General features: G+C 28.1%; 5 protein-coding genes across 8 annotated transcripts; 1 reads left to right on the top strand and 4 right to left on the bottom strand.

The window, feature by feature from the left end:
* Positions 1–300: 300 nt before the first annotated feature.
* Mrpl46 (mitochondrial ribosomal protein L46) lies at positions 301–1994 on the top strand. The gene is made up of 4 exons (XM_070301116.1): positions 301–435; positions 625–1002; positions 1241–1383; positions 1501–1994. The coding sequence occupies exons 1-4, from the start codon at positions 375–377 to the stop codon at positions 1771–1773; spliced, it is 855 nt and encodes a 284-aa protein (XP_070157217.1). The 5' UTR covers positions 301–374; the 3' UTR covers positions 1774–1994.
* LOC138938673 (18S rRNA (guanine-N(7))-methyltransferase) lies at positions 1178–3802 on the bottom strand. 2 transcript variants are annotated; one of them, XM_070305861.1, is made up of 6 exons: positions 3615–3802; positions 3496–3560; positions 3338–3375; positions 3081–3259; positions 2454–2880; positions 1178–2308 (listed from the first exon to the last, which is right to left on the bottom strand). In XM_070305861.1, the coding sequence occupies exons 1-6, from the start codon at positions 3643–3645 to the stop codon at positions 2161–2163; spliced, it is 888 nt and encodes a 295-aa protein (XP_070161962.1). In that variant the 5' UTR covers positions 3646–3802; the 3' UTR covers positions 1178–2160. The 2 variants fall into 2 exon arrangements, with proteins under 2 accessions (XP_070161962.1, XP_070161953.1); XM_070305852.1 differs by having other exon boundaries at positions 3770–3792.
* A 1388-nt stretch (positions 3803–5190) lies between these two features.
* Positions 5191–11679, bottom strand: Eif4a (eukaryotic translation initiation factor 4A). Of its 2 annotated transcripts, none has more exons than XR_011447324.1 (8): positions 11576–11679; positions 10270–10387; positions 8569–8716; positions 8340–8449; positions 7978–8253; positions 6948–7399; positions 6282–6516; positions 5191–5264 (listed from the first exon to the last, which is right to left on the bottom strand). XR_011447324.1 is itself a non-coding variant. In XM_070301098.1 (8 exons), the coding sequence occupies exons 1-7, from the start codon at positions 11596–11598 to the stop codon at positions 6372–6374; spliced, it is 1272 nt and encodes a 423-aa protein (XP_070157199.1). In that variant the 5' UTR covers positions 11599–11679; the 3' UTR covers positions 5191–5264; positions 6324–6371. The 2 variants fall into 2 exon arrangements, 1 of the variants encoding a protein (XP_070157199.1); XM_070301098.1 differs by having other exon boundaries at positions 6324–6516.
* A 761-nt stretch (positions 11680–12440) lies between these two features.
* LOC138936041 (uncharacterized) lies at positions 12441–18240 on the bottom strand. The gene is made up of 10 exons (XM_070301086.1): positions 18222–18240; positions 17656–17889; positions 17398–17507; positions 16958–17276; positions 16595–16755; positions 16316–16434; positions 16149–16222; positions 14481–14553; positions 14049–14230; positions 12441–13893 (listed from the first exon to the last, which is right to left on the bottom strand). Coding segments are annotated over exons 1-10 (2445 nt in total). The 5' UTR covers positions 18224–18240; the 3' UTR covers positions 12441–12722.
* A 1306-nt stretch (positions 18241–19546) lies between these two features.
* LOC138938662 (uncharacterized) lies at positions 19547–21856 on the bottom strand. 2 transcript variants are annotated; one of them, XM_070305831.1, is made up of 4 exons: positions 21780–21856; positions 21167–21449; positions 20281–20585; positions 19547–20200 (listed from the first exon to the last, which is right to left on the bottom strand). In XM_070305831.1, the coding sequence occupies exons 2-4, from the start codon at positions 21273–21275 to the stop codon at positions 19931–19933; spliced, it is 684 nt and encodes a 227-aa protein (XP_070161932.1). In that variant the 5' UTR covers positions 21276–21449; positions 21780–21856; the 3' UTR covers positions 19547–19930. The 2 variants fall into 2 exon arrangements, with proteins under 2 accessions (XP_070161932.1, XP_070161940.1); XM_070305839.1 differs by lacking the exon at positions 21780–21856 and having other exon boundaries at positions 21167–21283; positions 21394–21768.
* Positions 21857–21890: the final 34 nt, after the last annotated feature.

Below are 21890 nucleotides of genomic sequence, written 5' to 3'. Positions count from 1 at the left end.
AATTACTGGAATGATGCAGTTTCAATGTAACCGTTACACAAAATCGGGTCGCCTGAATCATGATATTTACGTATAAGAACGATTACACGCGATTTATCGTTACGTTACGACAAAAGCGTTTGCTTCGCGAGAGAAGGATTTGTGATTTTTTGCACAAGATTCACACTTTTAGATGATAATATCCACGAAAGAAGCGAAGCGGAACTGAGTAAGAAATGTCGCGAATCCGTGATTGACCGCGATTTGAAATCTAGAGGTCAGCAATTGCGATTCTCGAAATATTGATACGATCGAGATATCGAATTAGCTGCGGCGATTACTTAAGGTTATGGTTATGGTTGTGGTACGATTAAAGAGGTTGTAATCGGTCTGAAATGTTTTTTAAACAAATTGTCAGTTCATCTACATCGTGTAATCCATGTCAGATCTTGTCGGGTAGGCAAAAAAAAAAAATATATATTATTTCGTTTTTTTTTCTTCTACTTGAATATTACAAAATATTAATCTGAAAAAAGTAATGTCTAATTTCATATTGAGATTATTGATCTATTTAAACTATGATGATATAATCATTTGTATGCACGTTTCTATCACATAGAGAGAGGTCATAAACATTTTGTACAGGTATATCAAGAAAAGCTGCCACGGTATATCCCAAAGTGATTCAATATCAGGATACTCGAGCATTTGGTAGTACCGCAATCACGAGAAAATGGGATTTATACAGTGCTGTCTGTTTAGAACGCCATCCAGTTATAACACAACCGATGCAAGAAATAGAATTAAAGTATTATAATATATTAAAGAAAATTGAATATGAGAATAGTTTAAAGTGTGATCATGAACTAAGAGTGGAAAAAGAGGCAAAACAGGAAAAATCAAGCAGTACAGACAATCTAGATGATAAAGATACAGATAATATTTTAATACAAACTGCACAGGACTTTGAAGATAATTGTCAAGAAGAATTGAACAATTTTAAATTTGCGCCAAGAATTACAAGTATATGTCAGTTTTCTCAATAATGAAGTACAAGATAAAATTTATATTATAAAAAAAATTATTTTATTATATATTAAAATAAGTTATATAATATATTAGAGAGAGAGAGAGGGAGAGAGACAAAAAGAAAATTTGCTTATTTATAAAAATATAGAAATTTTATGTTATATACACACGCACACAATTTATAAATCATTATTTTTATCATAACAAATAATTTATTTATATCCATTTTTAGAATTTGATGAACAAAACATAACATCATCTTTAAAACGGAAATTGGATAAAAATTTACTTTTGTTAATACAACAAAAAGTAGGTAATACATATTATTGGATACCGCCTCAAGGTATTCGACAGGAAGGAGAGACCATGAGACAAGTATGTCCATAATATTCCACTGCTACTAATTTTACGCACACATGTATCATTGCTAAAAACCACTAAGAACAGTTTGATGAAAAAGATATAATTTGATATTATCTTATTCTTATACAGACTGCAGAAAGAGTATTACAAGATACATGCGGTACAGAAATAAAAGCAAAGTTTTATGGCAACGCACCAATTGGATTTTATAAATATAAATATCCTAAGGAACTTCAGAAGCAAGGAACTCATGGCGCTAAAATATTTTATTTTTTGGCAAAACATTTAGATGGAAATGTTACTAGTGATATAAAATATCAGTGGTTAGATGATACAGAATTTAACAACGTTTTACCGCATGGAATACAAAAAAGTATCTCACAATTTATGTTATTTACTTAAATAATAATATAAAATATTAGAGCTCCTTTCTAGTTTTCCTTATTGTCACTATTGTCTAATTATTCTAGTAATGTCATTACAAATAAGTCTTGAAGTGTAATACAAGGAACAGATTAATATTAATATGTGTATAGTTTTCATGTATATAGCATTTATATACAATTGCAAAAAATCATTAAATTAATGTTGGTTAAATATTCTCTAACAAAAAATATTACAAAATATATGTATGCCTTTTCATAAAAAATATATTGTATCACAACATATTTCAAACTAAATTTTGAGTGATCCAGAAACAAAAATTAATTAATTTTTATATAAACTTTATTATTTATAAATATAACTAAATCAAAATTTTTAAAATATTTTATACATTACAAGCATATCTTAAAATCGTCCAGATCTTTTTCGCCCAGTATATTTAGTATCATCTCTCACTTGTTTTCCTTGTCGTCGTCTCCTTTCTTTCTTTTCTATTATCCATTCTCTACTTTTTTTCAATGACTTATTATCTCTGGCTTTTTTAATATATTCCCTGTAATACAAAATTGATAAAATTATTAATATTTGATATATTGTAAGATAAAAGAGATAAAAAAGCACATATAATTTAAAATGCAGTTTAAATTACAAAATACAAGATAAAAGGAATAATGAATAATAAAATACAAAAGTCGAACCTTTTAGAGTTAGCGACGGTTTGTCTATCTTCAGTCTCTGTACCTAGTGCTTTTGGGAGTGGCGCAGCTCCCCCAGTCATTAAAACCAAGAACATTTTTTTTGCTTTTGTACTGTTTGGAAAATCGACAACTACACCACCAAAAAAGCCTGCTTTTGTAGCTTGTGCAGTAATTAATTCAACTTGTTCACTGTTCTCTGGATAGAACTGTAATACTGCCCTGGCACTTCTTGACAGGCATGCAAATAATGTAGAGAAGAAATTATACAAACGCTTTGTAGGATTGTGTGAAGCTTTGTTTGAATAGCATAACCACTGTAGCGCAGAGATACTGACAGCACCATCAAATGCACCAGCCTTAAACGGTAGCCCTTGACCCATATCTCCTAGGATCAAATCACCATTTGTTTCTCTATCATTAGCTACCTCTGAAAAATAACATCAACCACATATCTAATGTTACATATAAAGAAAAAATAATTAATAGAAACAAAATAGAATAAGAAAATAAGAAAAAGAATACAAAAGTAATAAGGTTTAATAGTAGTAAAACAGTATAGAAAATATTATAATAACAAAGAAAATCTAATAAAAAGCAACTATATTGCATATTAATTAAAATAATTACCAAGCATAGATGAAGAGATATCAATTCCTATCCATAAGTGTCCCTGATCTTCCAATACACTACCACTAAGGCCTGATCCACAACCAACATCCAAAAGTAAACAGCTCTGATCCTCGGGTAGAAGAAGAAGTTCTATAGCACGTTCACACATTTGCACTTGGATATCTATCATACGGGAGCTGTAAATGTATGGATCTTATTAGTGCAAATAAATACACATTAGATGTATGTAATACAAATTTTATATAAAGACATACCTTTGCGTATACTTCTTTGCTTCTGTTTCATTATAATACTGTCACATAAAAAAAAAAGAGTATGGAATTAGCCCCTTCATTGATTCATCAATATAATTATTTTTAACGATTATAATCGAAGGGAACACAATTATAAATTAATAACATTTACAACTTACCACCTCAGGTGGTGCCATATGTTCTGGACGCTTAGACATAGTGTGTTCAATATTTTTTTTATTTCCTATAAATTTATAGTAAAAGTATTTTTAATAAACACGTGTTATACAGATCTAACCTGAATAAAAACAGTGAGGGCCGTGGCACATAAAAAAACTTAAGCAGTAAAGCGAGGAGATTGGTCCATTTCCTTATGCATAACGAAATTGACCAATCAATTTCCTTATGCTTATGATTATGCGCTTATGCAAAAGTATGTGCTCTCCGCTTTACTGCTTAAATCTTTTTATGTGTCCAGGCCTTGAGTGTTTAACGAAACCTAATCTAATGTTACTAACCAATCACGTGCGTCATATTAAGTTTAAATTAGGTATGTGATTGGTCGATTCTTTATGTTCCAATGTCGATTCGGAAAATCGATATATTGCAAATTATATCTATGCGCTCCATATAATGAATTTGAATAAATCGATCGAAATTCATACGATTTATGCGTGACTAAAAAAAAAGGCTTTAAGAAAATGAAAGGTGTACCTTTTTTCAATTCTTCACACATACTCAGGTGTGTAAAGTTTTTAAAACATAAAGAAAAGTTATTACTTTATTCTACATTGTGTACAATAGTTATATTATGAATTCAAAAATTATATATTAGATATTTACTGCATATATAAATCATTTAAATATATTAATTTTTTGCGCATCTATATACATTTTACATTATAAGATATTTATATAAATTTAATTCCATGTGTAAGTTTATATAGATAATTATAAAAAATATTTCTATTAAAACATCTCCACTCCATGTTTTTCTTAAAAATAACTTGTACAATCTCTCTTTTTCTCTCTTTTATATTAATTTATTTTTTTATATTTATATATTTAATTTATACTTATATATTTTAATTATTTGTATTAATCATTAATAAACGGTGAAAAAATTTTTATATCTTTTTGCAGTTTTAAGTATAACATAGTTTTATACAAATACTTGTTCAAGCAAAAGAGTTCAATTGATGATATTGATATATAATACAAATATATATTTAAAGGACATTCACTTTATTGTGTATCAGTTTATAGGTTCATTTCAGCCATAAATATTATTTATATGATATACAAATACATACTAGACACACGATAGTCTATTCTTTCAAAGTCCATTTATATAATATTTACAAAATTTTTTAATAACTAGTTTTCGGAAATTCGAGATTTTGCAGTAGCGTAAGCTGCGTCTCATATGTGAGCAGGTAAAGTTAATATTAATATAGTCAGAAATTGATAACTACAAGATGCGTTCTAAGTGCTTACGTGATTTATTTTATTTGCTCAAATTTTCGAAAACTATTACTAACACTTTTTTTGTAAATTTACGTTTAATGACGACAATAGAATATGATATCGCAATATTTTTAATCATTTTTTGTAAAGACACGATACAAAAGTTCTCACAATGTAACATTTCAATTTAATATCTGTCATCGATAAGTGCATAGAAGTTTACACAATAACGAGTATTCACAAAGAATTTTATTGACAAATGTAAAAAAAAATCTTTGATATAAGAGTTGATCATTGTCTTTTATCAACACAAGAATAATGTAAAAGTATAAAAAAGAAAAAAATATTGCTAGAGCCTATAAAAAGCTCTATGAAAGGAGTTTAGAGAGGTAATCGATTTACAAAACTTCGATTTTAAATCAGGAAATCTGGTCTTTATTTCCAAAAATATGTCGCCCTCATCTGGACTGTCCAAAACTGCCTGCAAATACAAATAAAAGAAAACTGTGAGAACTTTTTCAGCACATAAACCGTAAAACTTATTCTCAACACAGAGTCCTTTCCGGAATTTGGGAATCTTACTTATATACAGTTTATTCAGGGTTTTCATTATAAAATTGAATAAAATTTGATAAAATAAAGATTGTATAACAAAGATTACACTCTCTTAAAAGATCAAACACTTTATTTAATATGAATAAGGTGTGTGTTTGTGTGTATGCCTGGGATTTTAAATATACAAAAATTCATATTTCCTAAACTTAAATATATGTCTTCTTCGACAACGCTTGTGATTAAAATATCCCCTCCAATACCCAACTAAACCTCTGCCTAGACAAACAAGTTGTAGTCGTGGTGATAGAAGCATCTTATATGGACTATTAAACACAACAGATTTGATCATCCAGTTAGAAATATCTTGGGGGAAAATAGGCGAAATAAGAAGTCTTAAAAAATAAGATTTCAAGATTTCTACAATGACCATTGAACTTACGACGGGATAAGAATATGAACGCATGCTGGGTAATGTAAAACCCGTTGCAATAATAGCAATAAAATATAATCGAACCGCACGGTGCTGCGTTTTTCGCACTTTCATTCTATTTTCCATTCTATGGTGTGATATTTCAATCATGATAATATAGTATCACTATATTATAGTTAGAAATTAAAATAAAAAATAATCTTGATTGTAATTAATACCAATAATATACCAATGATAGTATAATATTTATAATAGTATTATTATAGCGATAACGACAGAGATAATAATAATAGTAATAGTAGCAGCAGCAGTAGCAGCGATATTGATAGCAACAGCAGTACTAATTACACTAATAGTAATAAGTCGTACCACTAACTCCTGCAGCGCAACAGATAACTATTTTCGTAACCTACTATTATAATTCAAAATGAATATGAAAACGTTGGAATATTTTGGTTTAGATCGCGTTTACATAAGCGATATAGTTCACCACCGCACTCAATATATACTCACACACCATGAGAGATCGATCAGCTGAGAGCTTCTGTCACTTACTTTTTATTATTATTTTTTATTATAATGGATTATAGCCAAGAGTCAGACTTAGATCAAATCAGCGACATTCATTGGCATTTCATCAATATGCGTATTGTAGAATTGCTCGATATCTTTCAAGGTTCGTTTATCTTCCTCTGTCACAAAATTAATGGCCACGCCTTTACGACCAAAACGGCCGCCACGACCAATTCTGTAAATAAAGAAAAATATATTAAGTATCTATAAACTTATATAAATATATACATATACATATATGAAAAAAATTACTTATACATTTGCGATATTACAAAATTCTGATATTATATGGATATAAAAGTATACATATGTAAAAGTATTGAAAAAATTATATCTTTTTACACATACAGATTACATTATTGATAACTCTTTAAAATATACTTGCTACTTGAAGAAATAAAATGTTAGAATATAATATTTGATTTCTTCAAAATCATAATTGACTAATGATGATTAGTGAAATGGTTTTAAATTAAAAAGTTGCAGACATTTATATTTCCATTATATATCTTTATATATTTTATAAATTCTCACTGTCCTTTTTTATAATTAGTAGTTTTTAATTTCGAGAGATTATAATTAAAAATTAATTATTATTAAACTTACCTATGAATATAATTCTCTCGATTGGAAGGTAAATCATAGTTAATAACAAGCGAGACTTGCTGTACATCAATACCACGTGCTAGAAGATCAGTGGTAATCAAAACTCTGGATGATCCAGTTCGGAATTGCCTCATAATAAGATCGCGCTCCTTTTGTTCCATATCTCCATGCATAGCCGAAACAGTAAAGTCACGTTTATGCATGCTTTCCGTTAACCAATCTACTTTACGCCGTGTATTGCAGAAAATAACAGCCTGGGTGATGCTTAGTGTGTCATATAAATCGCAGAGAGTCTCCAATTTCCAATCTTCACGTTCAACGTAAACGAAAAATTGTTTGATACCCTCTAATGTCAATTCTTCTTTCTTAACCAAAATACGAATCGGATTTCGCATAAAACATTTGGATACATCCAACACGTCAGATGGCATTGTTGCAGATAATAATATTACCTGGAAAAGATAATTATACAATTGCATTAGAAATACAAAGACTACATTCTTTCGCAAGAAATCATGTAGTTACAATGTAATGATCAATATCTTATATGTTTGGTAAAAGAAATAAATAAACTGCATTTATTGATGTTATATGTAAATAATTATGTGTGCAATAATGGCATCATGCTGTAATAGGTAAACTGAAATTTTTTGCTGCTATCACAGAGATATTAAGAGTGACTAATTGGTTTTTAGGACATTATGATTATTATTAGGAGTGCTATGCCATAATAATTGTTTGCATTTGTTTGTCTATTACTTTCATACAAAAGAACACATTTGATGGTAAACAGCATATGTCAAACCTATAGTGTACATTTATCGAAAAATGACACTATTACGACGCACCTGTATTTTATAATATATTTGTTAACTCGATTATTATAAGGTATACCGCAACTTTTTCGTCTTGTATGATTTGTGGATTTGTCCAAAAAAGATATTTTCTAATAATTAAAATAAAATTATCTATTAGAAGGCAATTGTAATAAAAAATTTACAATGCTTTCTCAAAAATATTTGATATCTACCTGCACTTCATTAGGTAATAATTTGAATACATCATGGATTTGATCCTTGAATCCTCGAGAAAGCATTTCATCCGCTTCATCCAGCACGAACAGTTTGATGCTATTTGCCCGAAGTGCTCGTCGACTGATCATATCGTAAACTCTACCGGGCGTACCGACGACTACATGAACACCCTGATCCAATTTTCGCATATCCTCACGTACATTGGTACCACCAATGCACGCGTGACACTCTGCATGCATAAAATCTCCTAGAGCGATAACAACCTTCTGGATCTAGAAAACAAAGAAAACATTAATTTTCTTGAAATAAATAGAAATTTTTTTGTTTAAATAAAGTTATTCCCTAATGAGACACTTACTTGTTGAGCTAACTCACGAGTCGGTGCGAGGATCAAGGCCTGGCATTCTTTAATATTAGTGTCAATTTGTTGAAGTATTGATATCGAGAAAGTCGCAGTTTTTCCAGTACCTGTGGATAATTGAAAATATATAACATTCATTAAAATAAACTGTGTAATAAAATTTACACACAAACATTTATTCTTTTTTATTATTAATTACATTTCATTTTGAACTAAATTTTCTTACCAGACTGAGCCTGAGCAATAACATCGAGCCCCCTTATACATGGTAGGATGGCACGTTGTTGGATTGCAGATGGTTTTTCAAAACCATAAGCATATATACCACGTAATAGCTCTTCCTTTAAATTCATTTCATCAAAGTTTTCCACAACCTGTTGAAATGAAAATATAATATCAGTACAATTAATACAAATCATAATATTTCTAAGATATTATACATAATGCTGTGATAACAATGTAATAACTTCACAAAATAAATTTATAAAATATAATTATAATTATAGTACAATTGCCAAAGAAATCTTTTTGTTTTATAAGAATTTTTGTAAACTACACAAAAATGCAAATTATATTGAAAAGTTTTTATAAAATATACATTAAAAAATTACTAAATTATAATTCTTAGAAATCTAAGTTCTTTAATATCTAAAAATTGCACTTGTATAATTAATTTGATATAAAAACCAGTGTAATACAACAATTATTTAAAAAAATGTCCTTAATAAGAATTGATTGCCTCTACTCATATAGCACATGTGTGTATAATAAATTTGTTGAAACTTTCTAAAAATTTTCTAAAAGCTCTTTCATTCAAATAAATCCAGAATATTTTCAAAATGCAATTGAATTAGCAGGGTGTCTACTTTAATCTTGTAAAAATATTTTCTGATCTCTTCCAGATTGTTCAAAATTTCAGGAAAAAAATATTTTAAAGATTTTTTGATGCAACTTTCCAAAAGTTTTTTTATTGTATATATTTTCTAATGTTTTTCATTCACATGAAGAAAAAGCAAAAAGCCTCTTAAGTTTCAAGTGCTATATTTACAAATGTATTGAAAAAAATTGAATAACTTTCATAAGATAAATATTTTTCATTTGCATATAAAATTTTCATTTTTTTGTCACTAAAAATTATAATAAAAAATATCTACTGCATACTCAATATTTTGTTAAGACATTGAATATATATAAACAAACAAATATATATTTATAATATGTTTTAAACACATAATTTACTTGGCTTGCAGACTGTTTACGATATAAGAGCAAAATAATCAAACAGAGGATTTTTTAAAGAAATTCCCTGAGTCCCAATCAAATTCCATGATTTTTCCAGGTACAAAGAAATCCCTGAAAATTCCAGGTTTTCCATGTTTTTCCAAGAAGTAGACACCCTGATTATATAAAAATATAAATAATTGCTATCAATATTTAAGTATCCAATTCATATCTTGAGTATAATTTGAATTTACTTTAAAACAAAAATGCAGGAAGTGTTAGATATATATACAAAAAGTTTATGTTAAGAATAAAATAAAATAATGCAACATATTTAAATATAGAATAAATTAATAAAGCATAATGCAATCATTCTAAGCAATTTTCTTATTTACGCAAACAAATTGATAAATACTTAAATTTTGTTTCTTCTTCCTTTATTGAATACTTGACTAATGATTTCTTATGTTTACTAATGATATCAAATAAAATAGGCAGATATGTAAAAATATATGTATATATACATTATATGTTTGCGACTTTAAATACGTTCAGATATAGAAACTATTTGATTCATATTGATAATACTAATCTAAATCATCAAAATTTGTATGACAAATGATATATTACTTCTTTCAAACATGTAAGCAGTACAACGTTACTATCTAGAATATTGTAATTACGAAATAGCAAACAATGTACTCACAACGTCCCAGTTGGACTCGATGATACCATCAGGATCCATTCCTGGCGGTCCATCGTATGTGGGTTGCTCGCTTTCACTAGGACCATTTTTTGAATCTCCTGGCCATTGATCATCATTTCTGAAACATATTAGATATTATTATTTAGAAACATTAATAAAATAGTAAACTACATTAGATTTTAAAATTTCGCAAGAGAAATTTCAGAGTGCTTAACATATCCATATAATATATAAAGAATTTTAGTATGTATTTTATTGTATGCGATATTATTTCTAAAATATATATAAAGAGAAGTAAATAATCTAGAAAAAACTATAGCGCAAAACAAAAAGATAAATAGACGAACATGTATCACATTATTTTCTTATCTTCACATAAATAATCAAAACTCGTGCAGTAAATTTATCACACACAAATATTTTAATAAAAATATCAGTGCATATGTCGGCACTTTGTATCGATACAAAATTGAGATCACAGTTACAACGATCGAGTGATGACAAATCATTTTAAACCCACGTGACCTTGAAAGTCCAACTTTTAAATCGATCTTGTAAAATATGCATCCATCGCGAAAATCCACGATGGCCATTTTTACATTTGTAAACGACGGGGGAATAGCATGAGTAAAAGATGAATTCGTATCTCGAGGAAAGGCACGAAAATTAATTCGCGCGATGAATGCTTTGACAGTGACTCACGCGAAAGCGTACTCGTAATGAAACTTACCAAAACGTGTTGCTTCGTGCGAGGAACGCATGAAGCGAGAACGCGCGTAAGATGTTCGGATCGAATGCGATTGATTTTTCGGCGCGAAAATCGCGAATATTCCATTACGTAATTGCCGAATTCCAGATGGAAAAACGTGTGCACGAGAGTGGCAGCCCCGCGAGGCTTGAAGGAGAGCCTCTTCACCCACGCTAACGGCATCGAGAGACAGCACGGCGTCGTATCGTCGTCGTCGTAGTCGTGGTGCACGCTTGCTCCGAGATAGATTCGCGCGATCTTCACCGCGGGATCGCGACGAGGAGGTTAAGCGGCGAAACGACGAGGCGGCATGTGAGCTCCCCCGTGCCGTTAATCTTCGTGACGGCAATGTGATTAAAACGAATGCACGCCATGTTGTCAGTCTCGTGTGCCCCATGCACACCGTCCGATTGCGACACACTATTTTACGTTAAATTCGCGAACGCGAGAATTTCGCGACGCGCGATAATCCGCGACAGTACCGTCGTCGCAGGAATCGTCGTGCGCGCGAAAACGCGAGCCCGGTTCACGTTTACGCTGGAAAAACGCTCAACTTACCTTCGTTCTGCTGTATGCGACATGTTCCACTCACGAGAGTTCGACAGAAAGGAAGAATCTGAATGGCGTCACGAGATGTACTATCGCTTCTGCCGCTGTAGGGCGCTGCGGACGGTGCACTAGAATTTCGACGATTCTTTGCGTGCGCATATTGCCGGCGTTTCTAACGACAATGATGATTGCTACCCGCTTCGCAAGCTGTTCGTCACCAATTTGATGATTTTTCCTTTTCGTATAAAGAATTTATAAAGATATTTCGTTCGTTGATCAATTATCGCGCATGACGGAAATGACGTATTGCTAGTAGCCTCTTACGGCGCTAGTGGGAGTTCTATTGCGGTAAATATAAAAGAAAAATGGTGTGCGTTGAGACATTTTAAATATACGCTATTTCACAAAATTGTGATAAAATCGATGACTGTACTAATACAAGGTCATTAGATTGATTAGAATTGCACATTTATTCGTTAGAAAATATATATATTTATTATCTCTCACTCTTTGTTTCTCTGATAATTCATACAAAATATGCATTAAGTATAAATTTGTACAGTGATATAATAATCTATCTTATTTTTGTACTTATATAATTTATGAAAATATGCAATAGTATAAAAAATTTTTATAATTTTGATTATACTAAACACTTACATATAAGAGTTAACTTCCGAATATATATAATATATAATATATGAATATATAATATATATAATATGTACATTATTCTCATATCATTTATGATATGTAACCAAAACTATAAAACATATTTTCTCAATCATAGTTTTTTCTTATCAAATCAAAAATAATTTTTCTATAGAAGAAAAAAAATTATCGTTATGTGTTATATATAATGACGTAAAATGATCTATAAACAATAACGCACAAAGATATTAATTTTTATAATTAGTACAAATTTTAAAATTTTGACCTTAAATAACTAAATTGTTATATCTGATTAAAAACATAATATAGTTTTCTCCTAGATTCTTGTTCCATATCAAATTTTCAATCAGTTCATACTTAAATATGTATACTTAATTCATAATATCATTTAAATATCATGATTTATAAGAAATTCTTAATTAGGAAGGATTCCTACATTTTTTATTCATTTTGTGCAGATATCTTTAGAATTAGAGATCCATATTCACATAAAAGCACAACCAAGAATTAAAAGCAATATTGTAATTGGAAAAAACATATATGCACCCATCCGTGGTTGGCAAATAGAAATTAATATGCTAATATCATCCATCTCGTTATGTTCTATACCATCCTTAGTTGGTATCTCAACAATTATTCTATCTGCTGACAGTGGACTTAAAGTAAAGGAGCATTCAGTTCTATTTATACATGATTTAGACACATTTTCATATTGAAAAGTTGGCTTATATATATCAAAAATCGTATAAATATCATTAGACACAATATCGTTATCACTATAAAAAATGTAATAATAGTAACCATCTTCTTCCACACGATGGTTTGCTTGTGTGTGTTTACTATTGAGCAAATAAGAAACATCAGTACATCGATTTGAAGGTTCAAATTCATGAGCTAACAATATCGCTCCTCCATAACAGTTGAATAAGCCATTCTCAAAACTGGAAATAGAGGAAGATTCGTTAGAATTAGATGTAAAATTTTTATCAGCATTTCCACCATGCCTGATGCCTTGATCTAATAAGGACGGTGGTTTTATAAGTTCTCGACTTCTTCTAAATCTTTTGATGTCCATCTTGTCTTTCAGCTTTACTTCCCGTCCAACCATATCTTTTTCATCAATTTTATCAGAATGCAATTCTCGTTCTAATTTTTGTATGTGCATTTCTCTGTCTTGGTCTTGCACATGTTTTCTCTTTAGTTTTATTTTTTGATTTTTGTTCTTACGATGTCTAAGATGTCTTAATTTTCTGGTGCGATTCATGCTTTCATGTTGATCATCTATATGTTTTTGGATATAAGATGCTGCAGTATTATACAATGTCTCTATATCTTTCAAATTTTCATCAGACTTATATGACCACGTATTATTATTTGTATTTATAAGAACCTTTTCATTTACAGGATTTTCAGAACTTATATTTACAAGCGATATATGTACATTGGTAGTGTTATATACATTAATAGGCTCAACCATGATTGATTCTTTAGAATCAATTTCTTGTGCATTTGATTGATCTATTATTTTAACCTGCTTGTTTGCATCTGGGAAGTAGATATTTTGTGTTTGTTCTTTATTGATATTGTGTTCTAACAAGCCACAAGTACGTAAATTTCTTTCTCCTTTTACCACTAATATGGAGGCTCCTGGAAATCTAAATAATCATTTTGGTTTATATATATTGTGCTCGTGCAAATAAACAAAATTAGAAATCACATTTGTATAGATCATATGTTTAATTTATTGTTAACAAATCTAATAGTTTATATTCTAAATCTAATAGTTTTATTTTCTTCATTCTTTTTTTACCTTGAACACACAGAGAGTGCTACAGTTGCACCTTTCAATAAATAAAATCCCCAATATTCTAATGTATCATCTGGTAAACTCATGCTTTTTTTTAGCCTTATATGTTTACGCTTAGATGTTATTTCTGGTCGTTGAGCCATTTGAAAAGCATTAAAAGTACTATTCATTTGTAAAGTATGTTCCTATGAGAAAAAATATTTCTTTTCATTATGTATATCATTATTATTATTAGGCAAATTATACAATATCTATACGATCTTATTTTTAACATTTATATTGATTCATGCATTCTTTTATCATAAACAATAAATATATTTATAATTGAAATTTTTTATAATATATGTTTTATGTTAAATCTTTTTTATACTAATGATAAAAATATAAAATCATAAAAATAATGGCATTAATCAAATATTAAATGTTTATTCTTACTGAACAAAATATTGTCGAAATTCCATCGTTGATTTCCATGATATCAGATTCTGTTACAGCATATGCAACATCCGCATAGGAAATATGCCGCAAATATAAAGGAATTACTATAAGTGTGATTGGCAAGATAGCTACCAATGTGCAGAAAACTAACACTCTTTTGATACCATGCATTTTTGCTATCCCTACCAATGTTAAATAAATTTAGCAATATTACTACTGATGTTAGTTGAAATAAGCAGAATGACAAAGCAGAAATTATTTATATATGCAAAATGTAATATACATATCATATTTTTATTGAAGCTGATATTGCAATGTACTACGGATTATATATATATATATATATATATATATATATATATATATATATATATATATATATGTATGTATGTATGTATATGTATATATATTCCACACAATTGATTCAAATATATGTACACAACTGCTTAATAAATACTAATACTATTGAATGTTATATTCAAAAGTAAGAAGCAAGAAAGCATTTACATTTAAAAGTAATTAAATAATAATATATACATATATATAATAATAATAATAATAACATATACACAAATTTGTTTATAATTTGCATTGAAAAAATTATCATATTAAATATTGAGCATATATAAAGAATGATTATAAAATTGATTATGAATATAAAAAAAAAACTATTTTTCTATATGCTTCTTAAATTGGTCTTTGTAAATAAATAAATCAGTTCGTTTAAGAGAGGTTACATCTTTTAATTTATTTTTTTTTTTAAGTTAGCAGAGTTAACACCTTTCTTTCTTCACAAACTTCCTCATTTACAAACGTCAATAATTGTAATATTTACAATTTTAGCATTTGTAATCTCACATGAAACATATATCGCATATATACAATTAAATCGCGCATTGCGTATGTGTAGTAATTAAAAGTTCAAAAATAACATATGTCTTCTTTTATATTATTCGTTCTTCTTCCCAAAAATAATTATATGTTTCCACTGATACATTATTTGTAAAACTTTAAGATATATCAAATTTATGATACTTACTTATTAATTCAAATATTAATTAGTGCTAATAACATTTAACGAAAAAGAGGTTAGGTATTACAAAGATAAAGATGAAAACTAATAAAAACTGAGCACTATTGACAATTTGATAAGGAAAATATATGATTAGGATTCGACCAATGTCGTATCTGATTCGCCTATTATATTGACATATATGATTGCTAACTTTATTATTAATAATGTGCTTGCATTCTCAAAGTATGTATTACCCAAATTTCATAGACACTTATATGATGATTGGCTATAATATTTGTCTAAATCGAGTTCACTTCAAATCACAAATTAGTTCTGTAAATTAAAAAATAATCTTAAATAAATCTAAATCAGCACAATTTAAAATAACAAAACTGAATTGTTTATAATTAGCGAAAACAAACAATAAAAATGTGCATTTTTAATTCTTTGATTCTATTTGGAAAATTATATCTTCAATCACATAAGATATCTGTAATGTTATTGTATGCAATACATATATATGTATTGAATAAGAATAAAACAAAATTAAAATATTATAATATATATAAGTAATATATATGTACACACATTATATATATCACCCCTGCATTTAAAAGATGATACTACTTATTGCTTTATAGTAATTGTCTTTTGTAGCAGTTTTAAGTTCAGATATATCAATTTGATTAAATATAGTTTCTCCAAATAATGTGTCTTTATATACCTAAAATATGAAATAAATGTTATTAATTTTTATATCATTGACCCTCCACTAAATCATATAATTTAATCTAATTTATACAAAATAAGTCTTTACTTTTAATATTTCACTTGCATTAAATTTTTCTTTAGATCTTGCACGATAATCACGTTTGAATGATGTATTCATTAGAGTAGCATGCAATTTTATTGTTTCATATTCTTTCTCTTTTAAACCTGGAAGTAAAAATTATCTAATAATAAACAAAATATTATAAAACAGCTAATATTAATAACAATATTTAAAAATTTTATAATAATTAAGAAATTGTTACTTTAATGTTTACATAATACTGTATATGCTAAAGATTTGAAATTCTATATGTAATGTTTATACCTATATTGACAAAGTAATCAGCAATTTTATCAACAAGTTCTTGTAATTTTTCATTGTGCGTAATTTGTGCAAATAAAACATTAACCTCTGTGGGATCATCATTCATACATTCAACTCCCTGTAATTGTATATTTATTGGCCCAAATTTTTTAAGAAAAGGACTGGAATAAATTATTTGCGATTAATTATATTCTTTTTAAAGATAATCTTGATTATACTTATATGATTTATGTGATATAAATATACCATAAATATCATACTTATGATTAACTATATGATTATATATGTGCAGTACGGGTTTGTGTGATTAATATTGTATATACTGTTGTTATACATTTATATAAGTTGATATATTTATCTTACTCTATGATTTTTTCTTTACAACTCAAAAGAGCATCAATAGCTTGCTTTTTTTCATTGTCATCAAGTAATTTGAGCATTCCAATAGTGAGATGTAACTTAGACGGCATTTGAAAAAGTGATTCGTCAATATTGTATGCTGTTTTGTCATACTTTTTCAATACATCATCTTTGAAAGAATTATAATTATCAATTATTGCCTTTTTATTCAATGGGATAGACAAAAAATGTGTATAACGTATCTTTTTCCTTGAATTCGCTATTAGTAAATCAATTCTATGTCTTGCGGATATTATAGCTTGACGATCTGATGCAATAATAACTGTATATAAACATATAATATTTAAAAAATATTATAATAGCAATATAAAAATATTTAAAATTAATTAAATTATTATTATTCTCAAATTAACACACAAGGATGTAATGTAAATTATTTTTACCAATGTTCCCATCTTCTCCCTTCTTTGGTACATCTATAGTTGTTTTTGTCTCATTTTCTAATTTTTGACGTGTCATACCATTTGCACCAATTATATGTGGATAGTATACTCTATAAAATATTAAAATTATGCTAATATGTATTATTATTATATTCTATTCAAGATTACAATTGTTACACTGTTCTTGATTCTAAATTTTGACTATTATTACATTTATGCCAAATTGACAGACATATTTATATTTGTGGAAATTCTTACTTGGGTACTTTGAAAGTATTTTTGAATTGCCACTGATGAGGCACTATTTCTATATTAGTATCAGACTCCTCATCTGAACAAACTGATTCTTTGTCTTCCATGTATGGAGTTGATGTATCAATATCTTTCCAGGCACTACTTTCATAAAATCTATAGCAGCATCCATTAACCCAAATTAATTCTGGTTCTAACACATCCATTACATAAAATACAATACGTTTTATATGAACACTCCTAAAATTTATATTAAATTGTCAATGTATTTAGCTGTATATGTAACTTTCTCTCTCTAACTTCTTAAAAAATTATAATATATAAAACATAATAAAAAAATTAACTTTTTTCTTTGCTTTCCAAATAAACTAAAATATTATTCTTATATAATTTTTTCATTTATAAAAATATCATAAAAAGCGCTACTCATACACACAATATATATATTATCTATTATTTATATTTAACATATACAATATTCAATCTAAGCATTATTATCAATGTTATATACAAAGATCTAAAATTAAAGTGGATACTTCAAGCTATAAAAATCTCAATATTTACATAATTACATTGTTACAAAAACTGGTCTTTAATAAAAGCAGCCACAATTGTGTAATAAAAAATGTGTGATAAAATAGTTATTAATATAAGATTTTATTGCGAGAACAGTCAAAATCTGGATAAGTAGTTGTAATTAAGTAGTTGTAGTTATATAAGTGTTGACAATAAAAGATGTTTGTTCATATGACACTTTTCATTCTTAAATATGTAATCTGTCACAGCTTCTTATATTCGTCCTGAATGTTTTTATATATATATATAGACATAGTGTATATTTGTAATAATAACTTTTTTGGAATTTAAAAATTTTTTCCTGTTAGAGTGTGTGTCTTCAACTTATTTAAGTTATAATACAACATATGATAAATTGGATAAACCAGTATTCTAGAGAACTGCGAATAGCAGAATTATAAAGATTACTTGAATCGTGTTAGACTTAGGATCTAATTATCCTGTATTTTCAAATGATTTTCTTAATTTTCAGAAACTTGAAATATATACGGAATATATAATTTCTTAGATTTATATGGTATATATATAATATGCAAATATGATACTATACAATGCTATCATATAATTAAAAAGTTATTGTTACATACTGATCCAGAAATATTAGTTCGATCAACACAGTTTGTTCAACTTTTTAATACATTTAACATTAGTGATTTTGTTGACATAAAAGAGTAAAAGCCATCACACACAAAATTCCGTAAGGACATAAGATGTAAACATAAGAAAATTGACCAATCCCAATCAAGTATTGAGTTTTCCGTAAAAGTGGAGAGGTTATGGAGAGCTAAATACTCGATTGGGATTGGTCCATTTTTTTACGCTTATGCTTAAATCCTTACGGAATTTTGTGTGTGAAAGCCTTAAGATTAGATATGTAAGATCGGTTCGTTTTGCTTGCACTTTCTACACTTGTCTACACTCACAATAGTCACAATCAGATTCTTCGTTTTCTCTCTTTTCAATGATTAAACATATGTATATATCTATCTCATTTTGAATGCAGAGATAATTATTTCATTATACAGTTCTCTGAAATAATTTAAATTTTAAATCGGATGTTAAATTCATACGATAAAAGATATGTCAGACTTGTTTTCTTATCCGATACAAAATTTCTTTTATTTGTTTTTAAAGATATCCACGTTACAGTAATTTGACTTCTTTCGTGTATTTCATTTTTTGGTATTTACAGACTTTCTTTCCCATAAGCAGTATGTATTGTAACAGTTGCATATCTAATAAAGTAATAGGTTTTGTGTGTATGTATGTCTATATATATTTAGTTTCACATAATACTATCAAAATTATTAAACTGGGACAGATCTTTTGAAATATATACGGAATTTAATAATGGCAAAGGCAGATAAAAAAAGATCTTAAAAATAATGACAATATAAATGATAGAAAGATAAATTGCTCAATATATAATTAATCTATGTATAAATATGTTTTATATTACATTATACATGTATCCTTAAAAAAAAATTAATGTTTTTGATATGACATTTTTGCTAATACCCATTCAGTTTAAATCAAGACACAACATTAATATGTAAAAAGATATACAATAGATTATTTTGTATATTAAATAATAGTGTATCCACATATTGAAATTTATATTCTAAACACATACTTCCTTTTTATACAAAGTTTTCTGTAATGGAATTTCACTTCATCTTTACTCTCATTCAAATATCATAAATAATTACACACTTATTGGTATTGCAGCATTATAGTGGTAGTAGTAGCAGGTAATAATATAACGCATCAATACAAAACTGAACATATACAATCCAAAATCATTAAGTATTATAGTAAATAATGCAAATGATATTTTAAATCTATAAATTAATTTTGGTTTGATATTGCACAATATCAAAGCAGCAAATAATAAATTGCTATCTTGTGTCTCAAGTAAACTCTTACAATTATATAGACGTCCCAGCATCAGTAACAGGTAAGGTATAATAATTGTCTGTAAATATTAATATCATAACATACAACATATGTAAATTATGAACGTGAATACTTCAATAAATTATTAGATGAAATTACCTGCCCAAATAAATTATCTAATTTCAGTATTAGTAAAATGTTGACAATCCCAGCTAGCAGGATAAAATTGATACGTCTGAATAATAATCTATGTAATATAAATTTTGGCTTGTATATTTGTCCGGATAAACATGTACTTCTATTACTAGTGTCATTTAAAAAGTTTTCATGTTTATCATCATTGAGTCTTACAGAATCTTGCAATTCTGTTTCTTTATCGATATTACATATACCATTTCTGATATTATGCTCTTCCAAATCTGTTTCTGCTTTAAGACTGTTGCTTTTCATTCGTGGGCTATCATCTGTAAAATATTTTAAATAAATATGTCAATCCAAGCCAAAAATCTATTTATATAATAAACTAATAAATATATAGGAAAAACTTCTTATACAAATATCTAATGTACACACACACACACACACACACACACACACACACACACACACACACACACACACACACACACACACACACACACACACACACACACACACACACACACACACACACATATATATATATATATATATATATAATATAATAATTTAAATCTACTATCCAGTGATAATTATTCAAAACGTGTTTGTCTCTTTGCATCTCTTAGCAAAATAATATATATTATTGAGAAGACAAAACAACATGCATAAGCATGTATTTACCTAAAAAAACTACCCGAACGTTTATACGAGAATCAAATATTTCATCCAATAGAATATATAGTGTATATATGTGCTTTGGAAATTTTTCATTATATTTATTAAGTCTTTTTTATTTGTTTGAATTACTGGATTTTTTCAAGACTTGAAACATGTAATTACTCTCTTATGTGTTACATTATATTTCTATATACATTTATTTGTTTAACTCGTTTATTATATTTACCCTCAATTTCATCTGCATTATTTCTCGTTGTTATTTTACGTAATCGATTTTCCGAATTTTCCAAAATTCGTCGTCTCCTTGCTTCCCTTCTGGCATTTGATTCAGCCATCGTTGTATCTAATAATTACATCCAATATACGATGAAAAACTTCTTTTATAATATGCACTTATGTAAATTGTGCATAAATCAAGAAGAGCATTAAAGATTAAATCAAACAGATTTGTACTCGTTTATGGATATTCATATAGAATAGATGTAAATGAAGGGAAGAAACACGCTTCTCTGAAAAATTAGGTTAGAGAATGACTTTTAGCACCGCCCGAAAGTAGCAAACTAAAATGGATCACGTGCACACGTGCCGAGTAGTGGAAGAGTTGATTCGAATCATTGGGCGCGTTCAGGAAACACAACTGTTGAGCATCGTCTTGTCAATACTCAACGTTGATTTGTTGGTTCTAGAAGTAAGAACCAATCACGTTCGATTGCTACTCAAGTTGTATCTCCTGAACGCACCCATTGTGGATTGCATACACATTATAATTTATAAATTTAATACAAACATATGAGCGCGAGATAAAAGTACATAAGTTGATCTGTTAAAATAATTCGTACTTGTTTTAAGATAATTCACACAATTGTTGGTATCTAAATATAAGACATATAAAATGTTGAAGCCTAATCCATTAGATGTATCTGCTGCTGTCATCGTAACAGTTAATCCAC

Source organism: Polyergus mexicanus, unplaced genomic scaffold (genome assembly GCF_030449975.1).
Source record: "Polyergus mexicanus isolate NDT 795.1 unplaced genomic scaffold, iyPolMexi1.0 SCAF_1, whole genome shotgun sequence".
NCBI lineage: Eukaryota > Metazoa > Arthropoda > Insecta > Hymenoptera > Formicidae > Polyergus > Polyergus mexicanus.
Note: the sequence above shows the minus strand (reverse complement) of the source record. Positions and strands in the feature narration are given on the sequence as shown.